The 20,071-nt window shown below is 47.0% G+C and overlaps 1 protein-coding gene across 2 annotated transcripts in view; it reads right to left on the reverse strand.

Annotated features, from left to right (window-relative positions):
- The window catches only part of FBH1 (F-box DNA helicase 1), a 664,229-nt gene that overhangs the window by 625,027 nt on the left and 19,131 nt on the right, over positions 1–20,071 (reverse strand). For both annotated transcript variants that reach the window (XM_078677274.1, XM_078677281.1), the window contains one exon: positions 7,959–8,089. In XM_078677274.1, coding sequence (XP_078533400.1) covers positions 7,959–8,089 — 131 coding nt within the window. The remainder of the gene's footprint in view (positions 1–7,958; positions 8,090–20,071) is intronic.

Genomic DNA, 20,071 nt, shown 5'->3' on the forward strand with positions numbered 1-20,071 from the left:
CTCTCAAACTGCACTCTCAAACTGCACTCTCAAACTGCACTCTCAAACTGCACTCTCAAACTGCACTCTCAAACTGCACTCTCAAACTGCACTCTCAAACTCCACTCTCAATCTGCACTCTCAATCTGCACTCTCAATCTGCACTCTCAATCTGCACTCTCAATCTGCACTCTCAATCTGCACTCTCAATCTGCACTCTCAAACTGCACTCTCAAACTGCACTCTCAATCTGCACTCTCAATCTGCACTCTCAATCTGCACTCTCAATCTGCACTCTCAATCTGCACTCTCAAACTGCTCTCTCAAACTGCTCTCAACCTGCACTCTCACACTGCACTCTCAAACTGCACTCTCAAACTGCACTCTGATTCTGCACTCTCAAACTGCACTCTCAATCTGTAATATTCAATGTTTTGATATCGTTTACTGCGTATTTGAGCTTGAACGTCACCATTTAACAATAACGAGTTTTAGTTTGTCAGACTTTCATAGTCTATGCCCTATTCAGTCCCCAAGAATGCTAAAATCTGTTATTTAATTAAAATTCTAGTAAATAACCTCATCTTTCAGTTCTTAATTAACCACCAAAGCCCCTTCTCCATTCACAGAAGAAGCTTCGTTGTGCTTCTTTTAATGTTTTTGCTGATGTGTGTACTACTTGCCCATGCACGTGGACTCTGGAGCACGAACCAAGAGAAGACGGTTTTCGCATGACTGCCTTTTGTGAGAAGGTAGGGCGAAAGATGTAATTGTGCTTTCTGTGTGGAAGCGTTTTAAAATGCAGACGGCACGAATTAAAATGTATGAAATATTTTAACACACAAAAATATATTTTATATTCTTCTTGAGCATGCCCCATTCCTTTGCTTACCTTCAGTAGCTTTACCGAAAAAAATGGAACCTGCAAGTTAACCTTAAAACCTTCGTCATCAGTTATCTTTTAAAAGTTGGCTACTCGTGACTCCGCCAGCATGCCCTCTACAATGGTAAAACATATCCATACAGGTGAAGTGTACATTTCTTACCCAGCCTGTGAAATCTTGAAAGTGAAACCTTTCCAAACTACCTACTGGAAAAAAGTTGTCAGGTGACACATCAACAGCTAAAAGCATAGGTGTGTTCGTCCTAAGGTCACAACACATTGAATGTCGGAAAGAAAGCAATTTTGAACACTGTGTATTGTTTGCTGTAACAGCTCGATTATTTACATCTAGGTGCAGCCATCTGAAATGATCATTTGAAACGGTTATATCATGGTGGTGACTGGATATTGCCACTGTTTACTGGACGACCTCTCTTCGCAACCGCAAAGATTGTGTTCTAATCCTGTCTCTAATTTGTGCTTTCTCGCTCTCACCTCATCTTCCCAAACAATCCAGAACAATTTGCAAGTAAGAGATTTGTTTTGTATGCTGCTCCAACAAACCATGTGGGAGTGACGATGCCCGTGTACAGGGACACGTGATAAATGCACACAGGAGGGTTGTCGTTCGATACTGGTGCTTCTCGTTTGCATGGCAGGTGGTAGGCAGGACGTTCCGAGCTTCGCCGATACGGATGAGGGAGGGGGCTGTGGGCCCCCGTGTCTTGCTGTCTCAGCGCCGGATGAGTGAGGCTAATGAAGCCCTTTCCCGGCCTGGCATGCAGCAGCTGCGCGCTGAGCGCTGCTGAATGGTGAACGCGCCCGGCCATCTGGATTCACTTACGGAGGCACCCTGACAGCTCCTAATTATAATTAATGTACTTCTGTGCGCGCACACGCACAAAAAATGCCAACCATGGCGGACGAAAACTACATTTAGCCTATCACGTCAAGGCTACTACAAAGACACCACAGCGAAGACGAATCACTGGGCAGATGACATAAAACACTAAGGAATGTGTCTGGCCAAAGCCCTAGAGATACTTTTTTTTCTCTTTAACATTAGGAGCTCGAAGCTCCACCCACTTCGTGGGCGTAGGCCGAGCCCTAAAAAGCAGGGGTGACCATCTTGGTGGCGAGACATTTCGAGGGGTGCGTAGGCGACAAAGTGGCAGAAATCAAAGGCAGACTCCTGGCCGACACGGTAGCAATTGGTACTATGACATTCACAGTAGGGTCTATCTACGCACCCAATTCCAAACAGGAAGCCTTCCTTAAAGGGGCACTCTCCGATGCATTAGCTGGGGAAGCACGGCACATTCTCATAGGGGGAGACATGAACCTGGTCATGGACAATGCGATGGATAGATCAGGGCGGAGGGTTGGCGACTCCAGGGCCATCACCGCAGCGGGGAAGCAAAGGCTAGCCGACAGGGTGCTGGTGGACGAATGACGGAAGAAACACCACAAGGCCCCGGGGTACACTTTCTATTCCCATGTGCACCACACATACGCCAGAATTGACCACTTCCTGGGTTCAACAGAACTGACCCCCATGGTACGGGATGTAGAAGTCACCCCAGCAGCAATGTCGGACCATGATGCGTTGGTCCTTCAACTGACAGTCCCACACACACAGCGTCACAGGGGCAGATGGCGTCTTAGAGAAAACTTCACTTTGATAACTTTATTTCGGTCGGAGACCATAAAAGTGTAATAAAATATATACAAGCACAATAATAAAACAGATACATTAGAATTAAAAAGTTATTAAACTTTAGTTATCAAAGGAAATAGTAGAGGATAAAAGCAACAATCCGTTATTTCTTGTAGATAAAAATAGTTCTTCTCCGCCACATGCCTAATAGAAACCGGGAGACGGCAAAAACAATGGGAGGGGCAGTGTCATATAAGTTAGCACTCTACAAGCGTGTGCACAGTGTCGGAAACCAAGAATTTTGCATAATGGGATGATCCAGCATTTTCGAATTTCACTATATGCTGGACAGAAGAAAAGGATATGTACAATGTCTTCTCTGGCATAATTACAGGCAGGGCAGTTGGCATTTGTCGTTTTTGCCCATCTGGATGTCAGTGCCCCTACCGGTAAAGAGCCGTGCCTCAATTGGATGTACAGTTTTCTTGCTAGTGGAGGTTGCACCAAGTCCAGAAACATCTCCGTCCTGTATTCGACTTTTATTGTAAGGAACTCAGTTGACAGTCTGCCCAGGGAGGTAGAACAATGTAACAATTTAAGATTGTACGATTTTACAGCTGCCACCAGTACAGTCCTTTGCATCCTCATACAGCTGTCCTCCGGTGTGTCCCACAGTTTGGGAAGGCCAATTTGATAAAAGAGAGTCTTGACATGTACCAGCCAAGGTATATTCTTGCTCTTTAGCTGTCCCCAAATAGTGTTAAATTCTGCTCTAAAGGGTTCAAGCTCCGGGACAGACCAGAGCCTTCTCCAATAGAGCAGGGGACGTGCAGCCACCAAGTCAGAGATAGGTTCCAGACCCAGGTCCAAACGTAATGGTAGGAGGGGTGTGCTTTGTGGGAGACCAAACAGATGTCGCATAAAGGACTGCTCTACTTTCATTAAGTGACATGCATTGGTATGTCCCCAGAGTTCGGCAGCATACAAAGCAGCAGACCTAACCTGTGTTCTGTATATCTCTAGGGCAGGGGTAGCCGATTTAAAGGTTGAGGCGTTATGGAGTCTACCTACACCACCCATGATCTGTGCAAGTCTCAAGAGAGGATTTAGAGGCTTGATGGTCCCATGTAAATTACTGACCCGCAAAGAGGTTACACAGCAATTATCCCAAAGCATTTCGGACTACTTAAGCCGAAACGATACGGAGGAGGTGGCCCAAGCGACGGTTTGGGGAGCACTTAAGGCGGTTCTTCGGGGGGAGATAATGGTGATCACAGCGGCGGATAACAAAGAACGGAAAGAAAGACGTAGGGAAATGGCGGAACAGGTGTTGGAACTGGAGAAAGTTCACTGCCGGACGGGGGCCCCAAGAATATGGCGAAAACTGAAAGCGGCTAGAGCGCAGCTGGCGAGCCTGGACTTGGACCAGGCGGAGTACGCGACACTCCGCTCCGCCACACGTACTACGTGGGGGGGGGGACAAGACGGGCCGCCTGCTAGCCAGCAAACTGAAAGCAAAAACGGTCCGCTCCAAGATTCCTGTCATCCACGCGGAAGACGGAGAGGAGGCTAAAGAGGACGACCGCATCGCGGAAGCCTTCAGGGCCTTTTATGCCAAGCTATACGCGGCAGACCCGGATCTGCATCATGGAGATGGGACTGCGTACCTGGAGACCGCGGATGTTACAGCCATAAATGCAGCAAGTGCACAGGCACTTGAGGCCCCGATACTCCTCGATGAGGTGATATCGGCGATCGCAAGACTTAAACCACTGAAAGCGCTGGGGCCAGACGGCTTCTCCGCTGGCTTCTACAAAGCGTTCTGCCCTCTCCTAGCGCCGGTATTAACGAAACTATTCAATTCTTTCCAAGGCCCGGGTTCGATACCACAGGAAATGCTGGAGGCGGACGTTATCGTCTTGCCGAAGCCGGGTAAGGACCAGACACAGTGTGCGGCATACAGGCCGATATCACTAATTAACCTAGACCTTAAGTTGTTCACCGGAATCTTGGCGGCGAGACTAGGCCCCTGTTTACCGGGAGTAATAAGAGCCGGACCAGGCGGGCTTTGTGCCCACCCGGCAGTGTGCGGACTATACTAAACGTCTGATGCACATAATAGATAAAGCCCACTTCAATGACTAAGATGCGGCCCTACTATCAGTAGACGCTGAAAAAGCGTTCGACAGGGTGGATTGGCGATATATGGATAACACCCTGGCGAGATTTGGCCTAGGGAACAGGTTCCAAGCCTGGGTAGCTAGCTGCTATGCTTCTCCCCGGGCGACGGTCAAAGCCAATGGGACAAGCTCCAAACCGTTCGAAATTCGACGAGGCACTCGGCAGGGCTGCCCGCTCTCGCCGCTGCTGTTCGCCCTCTATATTGAACCGTTCGCCCAACACATCCGAAATAACAGAGACATCTCGGGCATCAAATTCGGAGGGGAAGAGCAGACCATTAGTCTCTATGCAGACGGCATCCTGGTCGCTATGGACAACCCCAGAGTGTCTATACCAGCATTCCTGACTGAGATGGAGCGATTCGGGGCGATCTCAGGATTCAAGATGAACGTGGGAAAGTCCGTTATTCTCCCCTTGGGCAGCAACACCAGACAAGCTAACAGGGGTACGCTCCATATAGGGGGGCTGGCCGTACAGACTGCACTGCCATACCTAGGAATTGAATTGCCACCCTCAACAGCCCAGACGGTAGAACTCAACTACTCCAAACTCCTGACACGCATACAAGGGGATATATCAAGATGGCGACAACAACCGCTCTCGTGGTTGGGCCGTGTGGCCGCGGTCAAGATGACCCTGTTACCGAAAGTGTTGTACCTGTTCCAGACCATCCCAGTCACCCCCCCTCTGGGCATGCTTAAAAAAATGCAGGATACCATGCTACAGTTCATCTGGGCGAATAAACGCCCCCGGCTTAGACGAGACTTGGTCACTAGAACGACGGCGGAGGGCGGACTGGGGGTACCGGACCTGAAGTGCTATTTTCAGGCAACACAGTCGAGATACTTCCTGGAATGGTCCCGGCCACTCTCCGAAAAGCGCTGGCTTTTTCAGGACAGAGCAATGGCGGGTACCCTGCTGTGGAGAGTCCCCTTTCTAGCGCGGGCAGACAGGCCAGCCTACCTCCAAAAGTCGCCCATCACTAAAACACTTCTCCAGGTATGGAATGCGGTGGCGATCCCAAAAGGTCTGACACCCTTCCCGTCACCTATGACACCCCTGCTAGACAACCTGGCGTTTTCCCCGGGGGTGCCTCCCGGCTCCTTTCCCCAATGGCGGCAGATCGACTGCCGTTCCGCAGGACACTTATTCGATCTACAGGGCTTCATGACGTTAGACATGATAAAAGAATCATACGGACTTGACAAACCGCACCCGTTTCAATACTTTCAGTTGCGGCATTGGCTCACACACAAAGACATTGCACCCCTCGTCGGCCGCCCCCTCACCCCATATGAGAAATGGCTCCTCACTAAATCTAATGATTCGAAGGTCATTACGGAACTCTACAAACTACTGGCCCCTATGCCACCCGCGACGCGATCAGCGGGTCAGAAACGGTGGGAGAGGGAACTGGGATGCGCGCTTTCTGATAAAGAATGGCAAGACATCTACTACCGGGCACACCACACAGCTAGAAACACAGCTAGTAAAGAATCAGCGGTGAAAGTGGCCTATTACTGGCACTTGACGCCGGAACGTCTACATCAAGGTAACCCTCGGAGAGACCCCAAATGTTGGAGAGGGTGCGGACTCACTGGAACCATGATGCACATACTGTGGGAATGCGAAATGGTGAAGGAATACTGGGAGGGCGTACTTAAGGACATTAACACACACTTTGAGACGGAGCTTCCCCGCTTCCCAGCATACACGATCCTTGGTCTCCCCAACAGGCTCATGTTCCCACTCAAATCCATTAGAGGGAAACAGATGGGGCTAGTGCTAGGAGCGGCGACACAACACATCCTCTCCCTATGGGGAACATCAAGGAAACCCACGCACACAGGGTGGTTGCACCGACTATGGTACATTATGGGAATGAAGAGAATCCAAGCCTCACTCACACAAACATCCGATACATTCAAAGAAATATGGCAGCCTATACTCACTCTGCTCACCCAAGAATTTAATGAGCTCACATGCCCTAAATACCTAAGGGTCCTCAGACTCTCGGATGATTTCCACAACAGGACAGCGAATGAGAAACACGCGGCCTAGACTAGGGCCCCTCAAGCACTTGCTACGGTTGAACACACCGACGGGAAGGGGGTGGAGGGGGGAAGGGAGCAGGTGAGAAGGGGCGGTTGGGGTTAGGGAGGGACACGGGCGGGGCATGGGTAGAGGGGTTTCAGCTTGCAATGTTTATTGAGGTTCCCACCATACGAGCTTCCATGGACACAGGACAGTCGGCCCTGAAACCCAGAAGTCAGGGGTACATGAGCTATACTGAATGGGGAATCGAGTGCAAAGTTATGTTGACCCACATACTGTATTGTATTACTTGGCTGAACCCAATAAAAACAAATTTGATCAAAATCACCCAGGGGACACGCCAAGACTTTGGCTTTGGGGTTTGCAAAGCAACTCCTAATTTCACAATGGGGCTCCGAATCGATCCCGACCGTTACAGAATGGCTCCACAAACTTTGGGATTTACTGGCGTTGGAGAAGTAGACACAGGTGGCAACACAAACAATGCTCTAATTCGACAAGACATGGGGACCCTGCATCTGCAATCTCTCAGATGAATTTTGAGAATGGACGTGCCCAAAATACCTACGAGTTCTTCAACTCCCCCAAAATGATCGAGATTAGACTTAAGCAGGTGGAGGGTGACTGTATAAAACTGGGCTCAATCCCCCCTTACATTTTCTACCTTGCACTGGATGTCATACTTGTTACAATTGTCGTCAACACACACATAGTCCTTTTGTCTACACCCTTTCTAACCTTTTCCTCTGCTCTCATTTTATCTTCTTTGTAAGTTCTGGTTACTTAATAGGCCCTCACCAGCAAATGGATGTATGTGGGATGAATGTTTAATCTGTTGAATATTCATCTACTAAAAATAAAAGAGATCCTAACCCTAAAATGTACTAGATGTGGTGTGTCTTTAAAACGCAAACCATAGTTTGTAATTTATCACTGGTTGTCATATGTAGTCAAACTATGCTTAGACACACAGTGCTGTCATTCAAGACAGTAAAGGTTAATGCTAGTGTGGTGGATGCATATAGATTAAATTCACAAAGACATGAGCGAACAAGGAGTATCCAAACATTCAAATTGATGGATTTCTGTGTTGTTGAAAGGAAAAAACATGATTATTTTAAGGTTGGCGGCAGAAAGAAAATGAAAAATGACCTTTACTTGAGTAGTCAATATCCCAAATAAAAAACAAATTGTTATTCTTACCTTATGAAGTTCAGGATACACATTTCTTCCTCTAGGCATATTTTGAAATTTAAGAGCATGCCATCCACCTTCTCTACAGCCTTTTCCTCTTGTTTGAGGTACTTGTGGTACAGCTTTTTCCAAGGAATGAACTAGAATGAGTAAGCATATTCACTGAATCAAATTTTGTGCTAGAACAAAGGTTATATTTGCACGGACTATGTTTTGCATATGTTCTAGTGTGATATCAATTAAAACTAGATAGTCTTAAAGAGGAAGAATATTCATTAAATATTACAAGGTGTAAATGTGTACTGTGTAAACCATATCATTAAGTATGTTTTCTAATTTAGAAGTGGACAAAACGTGAAAATAATTTTCTCCGCCTTAGAAACTATCTCACTGTGCCTAATTGCCTCATTAAGTGGCAGACAGCTTAGGGAGCACTATGTTACATGTTATTATCGATATATCAATAAAGACTAAAAGGTATTTGATATCTTAACTATTTTCTTTTAAGAAGCTATTGACTCAGGTGCTCCTTTGAAATCACAGTCATGCCAAAAGACGAGAGGAAATCACCTCCTTACCTTAATTCTCCTGCACGCTTGATCACAGTACCAAGGCAATAGTAGAATAATTTTCACAAAACTGGGCTGATTGAAAGTTCTAGGTTTAATTTCAAAAAGATACTACACACCTGAGTAGTTTTTGGAGCGGACTGAAGCTATGCAGTAATTATGACAAACCATTACAATGATTATGCACAAGAGCACATTCTGATAAACCTGCCTTTTTTATATTCATCAAGGGGAAAACAAATTTGACATCTACAAAGAAGCAATGAATGCTGCTTACAACAAGCATTAGCAAAGACAAAAGGTTTGCCACATAGCAGAGCATGGAGGAGGAACAGGTCTTTGAGCCAGTTCCCCCCCCCAGTGCACAATCAGCAGGCCTTTCCTGACTCTCCGTTTGTGCTCTCTCTGCCGCCAATGTTTTGCCGCCGTCTCCTCTGTATTTCACTGTTGTAAATAGCCTTGACTGAATCACTGTTGTCTGAATAGTGTGACACCCTTGCTGTTTTTTAGCCTTCTCCTCAAAGGTGGTTGTTGTCCACTTTATTTTTACCATTATAGACCTGTTTTTGTCTTCTGTTAAAAAATAGTAGAAGCCTTGATATAGCATTGTTTGTGATTGTGTCTCTACCCGAGTTGATACTTTGTTGACTTTCTCTGCGCTTGTTTCATAGAGCCGGCCCACCTTGCCACTCAAACTTTCCCTGCTGTTTTTGCCACTTCCCACCACCCAGCGCCCCTTCCAGTGCCTACTTAGTGGAGGCCACAGCGCACCCATGCGGCTTGGCAAGCTCTGAGCCTTGGAACCCAGCCTCCGCAACAACTTCCCTCAAACCACAGTAGGACCTTTAAGTGCCAGAATGGTCTCCTTACCTGCAAGACCACAGCACCCTCATGGACTAAGAGAACCACCACCACTCCGATCCCAACCGCTTCAGCACAACTGGTCTGCCTCCTGCTTAATGCAGATCTCTCTGCAAACATGCGACCAAGATGTGGGACACCATCACCTCCCTCACTCCGACGCAGTCTACTTCATCTTCATCACAGAGACTGGTGTACTGTTTTGTAACCTGCGTACTGTTTTGATGTAGGCTTCAAAACAGTACACAGAGGCCGCATCAACAAACACGTAAGTGGAATTGCTATAATCTACAGAGAAACCATCCACTGCACCACCTCAGCAGACGAGCCCACCCTGATCATAGAACAGCTCAACTTTCAACTCCACACAGATGGCAAAACTACCATCAGAGGCACCCTTGCCTCCAGACCACCAGTTCCTCCCCCCAGCTTCAGCAACACCATCCCCACATTCTTTGCCCTGCTCAACATTGACTCTTAACGCTACATTTTCCTCACGGACTTCAAATGTTTGCGACTCAGATGAAACCAACACCACCAGACTGGTCGAAAGCATGTGCAATATCGGTCTCACCGAGACTGTTAACAACTCCACGCACACAGGAGGACACACACTTGATCCCATCTTCGCGGACATTGACAGAGTTAAGTACAGCCATATCACTGAGCTAACCTGGACAGACCACGCCATCATACACTTCACTATCGCAGGACCCCCTAGCACTGCCACCAAGCCATCCAGCACTGCTGACCAAAACTTAGGCAAAGTATCTGAGAGCCAATGGGCCGACGCCCTCAATACTGCCTGTCCCGGCAACACAACTAACCTAGAAAAGGTGGTCAAGAACTTCTCCGGAATAGATAGCCAATTGTGCCATCAGAACGACGCCGTCTTACTCACTAAACCCAAGAGATCTCACCAACAGGCCAGCTGGTAAAGCACAGAGTTAAGAACCACCAAATGAAAAATGCCATGATTCGAGAGAAAATGGCATATCAGCAAAGAGCCCACAGAGCGTGCCTCTTTCAAGGCCTCCCTCAACCTATACCACAAACTCCTGAAAGAGACAAAAAGGAGAGCCCTCGCTGACAACATCAAAGCCAGTTCCAAGCACAACAAAGAACTCTTCAATGGCGTCAGAGAATTCTACAACCCTTCAGCCACCGAAAACATCATCACCCCTTCTCCGGAACTCTGTGTTATCTTGGCAGGCTTCTTTCACGACAAGATCACCACCATTTACAAACAATTTGCATCCCAACCAATGACTGACGTCACCCTCAGCCTCCTCGCGCCAACAGACACATACCCAGACCACTTGTTCACCACCTGGAATCAGTTCACCACCGACAACAGCGCAGACATCATGAACTAAGTCCACTCAGGAGCAGTCATGGACCTCTGTCCCCACCACATCTAAAACCTCAGAAGCAAGATAATCAGCATCAAACTCACCATCATCCTCAAAGCATCCATTGCCACCGCCACCTTCTAATAAGAATGGAAACACGCAGACGTCAAACCCCTTCTCAAGAAACCTTCTGTCAACCCCTGTGAACTCAAGAACTTTCAACCCATCTCCCTTTTCCCACCAAAGTCCTTGAAAAGGCCATTAACAATCAACTCACAGAGCACCTGGAGAGAAACAAACTGTTGGATACCTTGCAATTCGATTTGGCTCCAACCACAGCACCAAAACAGCCCTGATTGCAGCCACAGACAACATCAGAACTCTTCTTGACCCAGAAGACATGGTTGCTCTGATCCTCCTCAACATTTTAGATGCATTCAACACAGAATCCCATCACACCCTGATCAAGAGACTACAACACATCGGAATCCAAGGAGACACCATCAAATGGATTGCCTCCTTCCTCACCAGAAGAACCCACAAAACCCGCCTACCGCCCTTAACCGCACAACTTAAGAACATAATCTGCGGCATTCATCAAGGCTCGTCCCTCAGCACCACCTTGTTAAACACCTACATGACTCCTCTGGCCAGCATTATCATAAACCAGGGAATAAACATCATATCCTAAGCAGAAGACACCCAGTTAATCCTCTGTCTCAGACCCTTCCACCACCATGACAAACTTACGCAGGTGCATGACAGACGTAGCCAACTGGATAAAAGACAAATGCCTCAAGCTCAACATGGCCAAGACTGCAGCATTGATCTTCAGGAACAACACTTCCCCTTGGAGCAATCCTGGTGGCCTTCTGAACTAGGACCTTCACCCACACTGACCGACCTTGCCAGGAACCTTGGAATCATCCTCAACAGCAAACTCACCATTAAAAACCACAACAGTGCAGTCTCCTCTGCCTGTTTCTTCACCGTCTGCAATTTCTTCTGGTGGCTCCCCACCAACATCAGACGAACCATCACTAAGGCCCTTGTCACAAGCCGCTGGACTACAGCAACGCACTCTACGTAGGAATCACCTACCACCTCCTGGAAAGACTACAGCTGATACAGAGTGCAACAGCCAGCCTCATCCTCGACCTCACCAAGTGAAACTACATCAACCCCCACCTCCGGAAGCTCCAATGGCTCCCCATCCAGAAAAGATGTAAATTCAAGATGATGATCCACAACACGATACAAAAGGGGATGATGGACGGAGCGTTTGAGCAAATCAAACACTCACCCCCAGTCAACTGATCTGGGTTTAATCCATCACCATTCTTTAGCCCACTCAGCCACCCCATTTCAGACATGGCTATATGCAAATCAGTCTGACCCTGTGCCTCATGGGAACAGTCCAGCCCGAACTGCCAAGCCATGTCTTCCATGGACCGGAAACAAGCATCCTGGGACCGGTTTCGGATTCATAATCCTCATCAGCCACAACAAGCATTGGCAATGCCAACAGGTCTGTCTTAAAATGACTGCTCAATGGTAATGTGAAGTATTACAAGTAAATAGCATGGTAATGGATAAGCATTTGTGTAGAAACATAGAACTGTAGAATAATATTGGTATAGGTCAAATGATCAGGTGATGGTTGTAGTGTCAAGCCAAACCTAAACATTCATGTAGGTTAATGACCGCGCTCCTCCCATCTGTGCTGCTGCCAGAGAAAAAAAACATAAGTTATCCAGTTATCTAAGACACGTTGTAGGAAGCTGGCTCTCTATATAGTGCACCAAAATGAGGTACACTGTGCATAGAGTCAAGGAGAATCCCAAAGAATTACAGAGGCACAAGTGACACCCCAAATGCTCTCTTTTGTGGTAGTGTGGGCGAGCACTTAGGCATATCAGTGGGTAGTGCTAAGCATGTATTACACACACATGCAAAAGCAGTAAACGAGACGCACACTTAATAAAGAAATCCAACACCAATTTATAAGAGTAACACATACTTTTATTAAATTTAGATACCCAAATCAGCAGAATCGGGTAAGTACTTTTTGAGATATTAATTTTTACAGTTTTAAGAGTGGACACTAATTACATTAGGGCACTTAGCAGCAACTTACAGGACTGTTCTTCAAGACTTACAGTGAGTATTGGGCAAGGTCCAAGGCCACACCAACAGGTCACCTTGGGAGGCTCTGGGTCATCCGGGTACAGAGGTTTGCCACGGCATTCACTTCAATGGGAGAAAGGTCCAGAGAACGGTTCGGTCAGAAAGAAGCTGCAAGCAGGGCCTGGGCACCAGTCCGGGGAACCCAAAGAGGGTTCAACCATTGAAATCAGGGACATCCTTGGCTTACTTCTCCCTGGGCTGTGGGGCTTGGGTGAAGTGGTGTCTTTTGGCGTCAGATTCGGTGCTAGACTTTCGCACGGTTAGAAGGGGGGCCTGCAGATAGAAGTTTGCAGGCAGCGACTGGAAATTCAGTCTGGGCAAAGCCAAGCATGGGATAAGCTTTTGTGTGTCTGGCGACCCAGTTGGCACCATCACCTTCCTTGGACTTGGGCTCTGGAGTGAGGCCATGTAGGTGCTTTGAGGCATCGTGTGGCGGCAGTCACAGACTCACTTTTGGTCATTGTTTCCGCTGCAGAGGGGCAAACAGGGCAGCTGGACCACTGTCAATGTGGATCTCACTGTCCCCGAGGTCCCTCGACGTGCAGATTGGTCTTCCTTAGCGTTGGTGTCCTGTCTGGGCACCACAAGCCTTGGCTGCTGCAAGGGGTCCAGTACATGGGTATCGGTCTTGTGCGACTCAGGTTGGTCCTGGTGTTCTCTCAATCTGTTGGAAGACAGATCTGACCTTCAGGAGTACAGGGTCCTCTTCCTGGACAGATGCTACATCGGTATTTCCCGTAGGAGGCAGGTCAGTCTACTGGGTCTTCCTTCTTTGGAGGCTGCGGCTGCAGGGGAGTAGCTCCTCTACTCCAAGGGAGTTTTTTTTGGCAATTTACGAAGCACTGGCAGCCCTCCATGTTTATTGAGATCTGCACAGTGGCAGGACAAGTCAGATGCTCCATGAGGGTCGGGAGCAGCAGGCAGGCCAGCATGGTTGGTGAAAAGTCAGCCATGCTCCTTGGTTCTCGGGTCAGCAGCCTTCTTCTTCCACCCCTTCTTTTGTGTCCAAAACAATCAAAAGTTTTGGTATTGGGGGGGGGGGGGGCCCTAAATACTAAATTTAGGGGCGTTAAGGTGAGTGAGGGTAGTAGCCAAAGGGATACTTATCCCTGGGGTCACTACACCCCCTAGATGACCACTTCCTGTGGGATGTGGGCATTACCCTTTCCCAGAATTCCTAAGTTTGCCATCACCAGGACGGCCAAATCTGAAAAGTCGTGTGTAGTTCAGGTAGCCCACCTTAGGGGTGGTACTAGCCTCAAGTGTGCACGCCTCCCCGACTAGCTAATTTTCCTACCTGTCCAGGTGCCAAAGTGTTCTGAACAAAGGGAGGGGCCGGTTTCCTCTCCGGTGACAGAAGCCAGACTTGCATATCAAAGGCAGTGGCTTCTCTAAAGCTCCCCTGCCTTGGAGCGCCAATTAGCAGGTTATCCTGAGGGAGGAGTACGAACACCCTCCATTCAAGCAGGCTTTGTTTCAGACTTCCTGAGAGCGGAGGCCCCCACCCGTGGGAGTCAGACACTTGTCTCTGGTGGCAGGCTGGCATGAACCAGTCGGTTAGCACGCCAGTGGTGGTAGGTTTTCAAGGGGCACCTCTAAGGTGCCCTCTGTGTGCATGTATTATTAAATCGGACACTGGCATCAGTGTGGGTTCATTAATGCAAGATATTAAACACCAAACATCCCTATTTTCATGAAGCCCTCATGTAGCTAGGGAACTCGCTTTCACCAGTGACCAGCACATGCTTTTAAAATGGCTTCCCCATTCCCTGGTAATTTCTAGTAATAGAACAAGACATCACAGGGGCATATCTGACATTCAGATGTGTCAACACATAAAATATAATGCACCCTGCCTTAGGGCTCAAATGCCTGCTGTAGGGGTGACATACATATATTAGGTAAATGACTATAGCATGACACAGGAGTTCTTCATGTTGGGTTTTCACTCATGGTTTGCCCCATGTCACGCAGCCTGCAATGGCAGTCTGTGTGGAATTGGTATGATTGTCCTTGAGGGTGGCACAAGATATGCTGCAACCCTTAGGAACCCTCTTTAGTACCCATGCCCTAGGTCCCTGGAGTACCATCTACTAGGGACTTACAGGGGTCCAAAAAGTCCTTTGTCAACCGTAAAATAATTAGACAACTCCTTACTTTATGGAAGGAGCACTGGCACTGAGCCACTTTGCCATTTTACTCTTAAATGTCTTTTACATGAAGGTGGCCAGATTACTTTTTAACATTTACATAATTCCACAGACTAAGCAAACCAATGTGTTTTAGTGTTACATTATTGTTGAGCTACTTTTCAAAACTGCCCTCAGCAATACAAGTTTTACCTTTAGTTTTAAAGAACGCCTCACATTTCACAAATGGAATTTTCTTGAACTGCGTGAATTCAACAAACCTGGTGCTCATAAAAGTTTGTATTTCATCTAAACATTGAACTAACTGTACAAAAAACCTGTGGAACTGCTTCAGCCAGCAAAAAAAAAAAAAGAAAAACCCAATTGTTGTTTGACTCCGTGCTCTTCAAGTAAATGAAGAGCACAGTAAAAGAGGGTTATCTCAGTTAAAATTGAACACAAATTTCCCATTCTTCCCCATCATAATAGAAAATAAACATGTCAATGGCATTGCCCCAACAGGTTTACATCAGTAGTATTCATCTTGGATGACATACATGCTTAATACGTTGCTACGAGAAAGAGCACATTTCCTGAGACACTAAAATCACATATCTTTAACCCTGATTTTTCCACTGGGGGGGTTGTATCTGATATTAGAACATTGGAATGTTGGGAGCTCCATTGAAAACAATGGAGTGCTCTGGGCTTATAATGGCTGGTATAAGCCTGGAGCACCAACATTCCAATGTTTCTTTGTTCACAGCTCTGGCTGTGAACAAAGGCTTCAGGGAACCTGGGGGGATTCCAATCCCCTCACGCTCCCAAAAGGCTTTGTTTTTTTGTTAGAACATTCTGTCCTCTAGTGACAGAATGTTCTAATAGCCTTATAGCCCTTCGTAGATGGGCTATACCGCTATTAAAGTCCCTCTCCCTTGTTAAAGGCCCTCGCCTTCGGCTCGGGGCCTTTAACGCTGGAGAGGGCCTTTAATAGCCGGTATAGCCCTCTACGGCGGGCTATAAGGCTATATTAACATTTCAACTGTAAATTCCTGAACTTAACAGAAAATCTTTATCTGTGACTTCCTGAAAGAGGACTAGAAGGAACTACCTTCTCAATGCTCAGTGCCATAATCACAAACATGCTCTTAAATGAAATCAGATCAGCAATAACTTGGAGTTCAAACGTCACGAAATACCAGAGAATTCCCATAACAGGTCTACTTTAGTCTCACATTCATGTTTGTTTTGCTCTCAGAAGCAAGATGATACAACTGAGGGGCAAGCGGTTTTCTCTTCTATGACAAATCCCACTAAATGACCAGCAACCAAACAGCTATTATGACTGAGTTCAGTCTCATATTTGTCTGACTAGTTGGCAAAACTAGATGGAATGGTCACTTGCTCTCAAACCTCCACTGGAGGAGTAGATGAAATAATTAAGGATAGGGAATATAGCCGTGAATGTCCTGGTTGATGAGGAGGAGGAGCCATGTCTGGTCAGGTCATGTTCTGTGCCACATTCAAACTCTGACAAGTCTAACACAATGAAACTGGTAGGTTTAGGTGCAGAACCCCCAAGATTCGTTACACTCTGTGCTATTGATAAGTTCTGATCCAGCAATTCTGGGTGCTGATCTCAATGTAGAATACTTAAACCTGCAGGGCTTTTCCAGGTCTTCACAACTACAGCATTCTAAAATCAGTAAGTTGCTGTTACAAGTCAGAACTGCAAATGGCAACAGCTGTCCATTAATACTCAAACCTATTCAATGTTAATTAAAACCTTTTTCCATCCAGTGTCATGAACAGCTTCATTGATTGATTGAGAGGATAAGCAAATAGAGGAAAGTAATATCAAAACAAAGAGAGACATTTAGAAAGTAAAACGGTAAGGAGTACTGGGATGGGTAGAAAGCGGGAGAGAGAGAGGGACCATTTCTAATGATAATGAGATCACATCTATCTGAATGAATGCGAGTTTCTATGCTTGATCCTTCTTAAGGGTACTCTACATTGAATATTAACTTCATCTTCGGAACTCCTAGACATATGTGTTAACGTGCCACCAAAATATTTAATCAAACGTAACATTATTTATGTTAGAAGCTCTCCTATTAAGTCTGCTCAATATCCTCCCCTCATCTACATTCCACTCTATATCTTCTAAATAATTAATTGCCATTTTCGACTTCAGATAAGACTGGGGTGTGGCACGTAACGGTACATAAAACTATGTTTTCTAACCAAATGCAAGCTGCGACGAAGGTAGCTTTTTTCACATGAGACAACTTAGAAGGTGCATCCCTGACATCAGCCTAAACTTTGAAGTCTCTGATCAATATGAGGCTAACTCGCTCATCTCCAAAGCAATGGAAGCCATTGCATCAGCTTCATCATGCTGGAAAGTTGTGGTGATCAGGGTGTCACTTTTTGATCTCTGACCAAACTGCAGCCAGTATTCCTGGTCAGCATCCCAGTAATGCAGAAGATCCTCAAAATGAGTAGTTTGTAACCTGAACTTTGGGTTAGATAGTCTAGCTGCAGTGTTTTGTACCACCTGCAGCTTCTGGATCAGATAGTTAGGTAAACACCAGAGAAGACACCTTGAGGTGATCAGGGCATGAACAGCCGACTTCCTTGCTGAAAAGGATATAAAGTCAACAAATGTTTTTAGAGACCTAATCACAGAATAACATACTACTCACACATCTCAGGAGAGTCAAAAAGTCACCGCAGTTCTGTTTACCGACCCTGCAGAAGTTGGTGTGTGTTTTGTAGGCCTCATCTGGCTCTACATCCCCAGTAAAAGGTGAAGGATGGAAGGCAGAGCTTCTTCCTCACTCTTGACTAAGAGCTCAAGGTTGCAGGCACATAACGGAGTACCGTTCACAAAATAGATCATACAAACCTTTCTTAACATGTTTACTAGGAAAGTTGATGATTTTGATTTGATTTTAATTTAAAAAGCACAACAAATGCGCATAGGTGTCAAGGCACTATAGTCGCAGCAGCCCACCCAATCCAGCTGTGAATCACACAGGTCAAGCGCCACATAAAAAAGTACAGCCTAAGACGTTTACAGCCAGGCCTTCAGTGCCTTTCTAAAAGGCAGATGCCCCTTGGAGCGAGTTCCAGAGTATAGCAGGAGCAACTGAAAAATCTCTGCCCCCCCCCCCCCTCCTCTAGTCTTGCGAGATCTGGGTATGGTGACCAAATTGGGGTGGTGTAGGAATCTGGCTCTGTATATACTACACCAAAGTAAAGTATAGTATGCACAGAATCCAGTGGAACCCCCAAAGGTAGGCAGAGTCTGAAGTAGATAATACCTTACTCTCTATTTGTGATAGTGTGGGCGATCAGTAAGGCTGATCAGAGGGTAGTGTTAAGTATTTGTTGTACACACTCCGGCAAGAAACGATGTCTCACACACGAGACTGAACTCAGACCAATTTTGTTTGCATAAAAAATATTATTTTGTGATTTTATTTCTAGAACCAAGCCAAGCTTGGTGCAGGTAAGTGAAATAATACCTCACAAGATGTATGCAGTAAATTACAGTTGAATGCAGGTTCAGAGGTAGTTGGTTGATTTACGGGTAAGTCACTAATCAGAATTACTTTTCAGTTACTTTGTAGATTACAATACACATTACTTTCTGGATTACTTTTCAAGTTACTTTTGCTAATCAGTGTGATATGCCTAGATATCACACTGAGACATCTCCTAGACAAATACAAACCAACTCCACACTTAAAAGAATGTTCAAAGAAAAGCAGTCAATGCAATCCTATGGGAGGTAATAGTGTTATCGGATTAATGGTAAGTACTTGGGTTTTGGAGTTGGTATTCTGAGGTTTGAACCAGGGTTCCCCCAGGGTCGAGGATGCACTCTTGAAGCACCCTCAGCAACACTAGGGTGGCAGGGTGCAGAGTGCTGAGGCCCAATGTTATCCAGTGGGGGATAAGGGGCCTCCGGTTGGCGGCTGCTCACAATCAGATCACAAGGTTGTGGGAGCAAAGCTCATGGTGTTAGGCTCAGGATAAAGGGAGATCCGGTTTAGCACACAAAGTGCACCCGAAGTGGCACAGGGGCGGCTGGGTGCAGTGTGCTGCTTTGCTGTTGGGTGCCCTGTTGATTTCAATGGGGATTCTCCGGTTGCAACAAACACTGCAGGCTAGGGGACAAAGATCGTCTGGAGGCGACCACCGGTTGGAGAGGTAAGCTGGGATGCCTGGGAATGCTGGACACCGTAGGTTTGGGACACCCAAGGCTGTGGGAGGTCGGGTGTCTTTAAGCGTTGGGTTTTCCTTACCAGTCGCGGTTAGGGGATCCTCCACAAAGGGGCTCCAGGCATCGATTGGAGATTCGAAGCAGGTCAGAGATCACCAGATCTCAGGTCAGGATCATAAGGGAGACCTCCTCGTGTGTTGGGACACTCGAACTCCGGCCGTGGGCGTCGGGTGCAGTGGCGTAGTCTCACTGATTTGGCCTGAGCTACAGGCTGTGGGTGAGCAAATCCGGTGCTCACTGGAGACAAAGTCTTGGTTTGGGAAGGCAGGGCAGGTCCTCTGGATTCTTGGGGCCTGCTCAATGCAGACCACGTCGGGATTTTGCAGGAGCAGGTTCGAGATTGGGACAGGGGGTGGGGCTGGGGCCAAGTCAGTGGGCATCCTCCTCCTTCTAGTTCAGCAGGGCTTCTTCGTCCTACTTTTCTCTTCTTGTCGTGTCAGATTTGTGCTTCACCTCGCCTCCCCCATCTGAGGGGTATGGTTGGCAAGGGCACACCTCTCCTAACTTGGTTTTACCACTGATTCTCCCACCCAAAGTGGGGGTCTGAACAGGTGGCCGCCAGTTTCTGGGAGCAGCAAATGGCTGTGGTAGCTGACAAAGGCAGCAAGCCTTTGAAGCTTCCCCTTCGTGGACCCTGCCCATCCTGGGGGAGGAGGCTTGGCACCTCGTCCCAGGATGTGCATTGTTTTAGGACCCCGAGAGCGGCAGGCTCTCGACCCTGGGGTCCAGA

This window comes from Lissotriton helveticus, chromosome 1_1 (genome assembly GCF_964261635.1).
Source record: "Lissotriton helveticus chromosome 1_1, aLisHel1.1, whole genome shotgun sequence".
Lineage (NCBI taxonomy): Eukaryota > Metazoa > Chordata > Amphibia > Caudata > Salamandridae > Lissotriton > Lissotriton helveticus.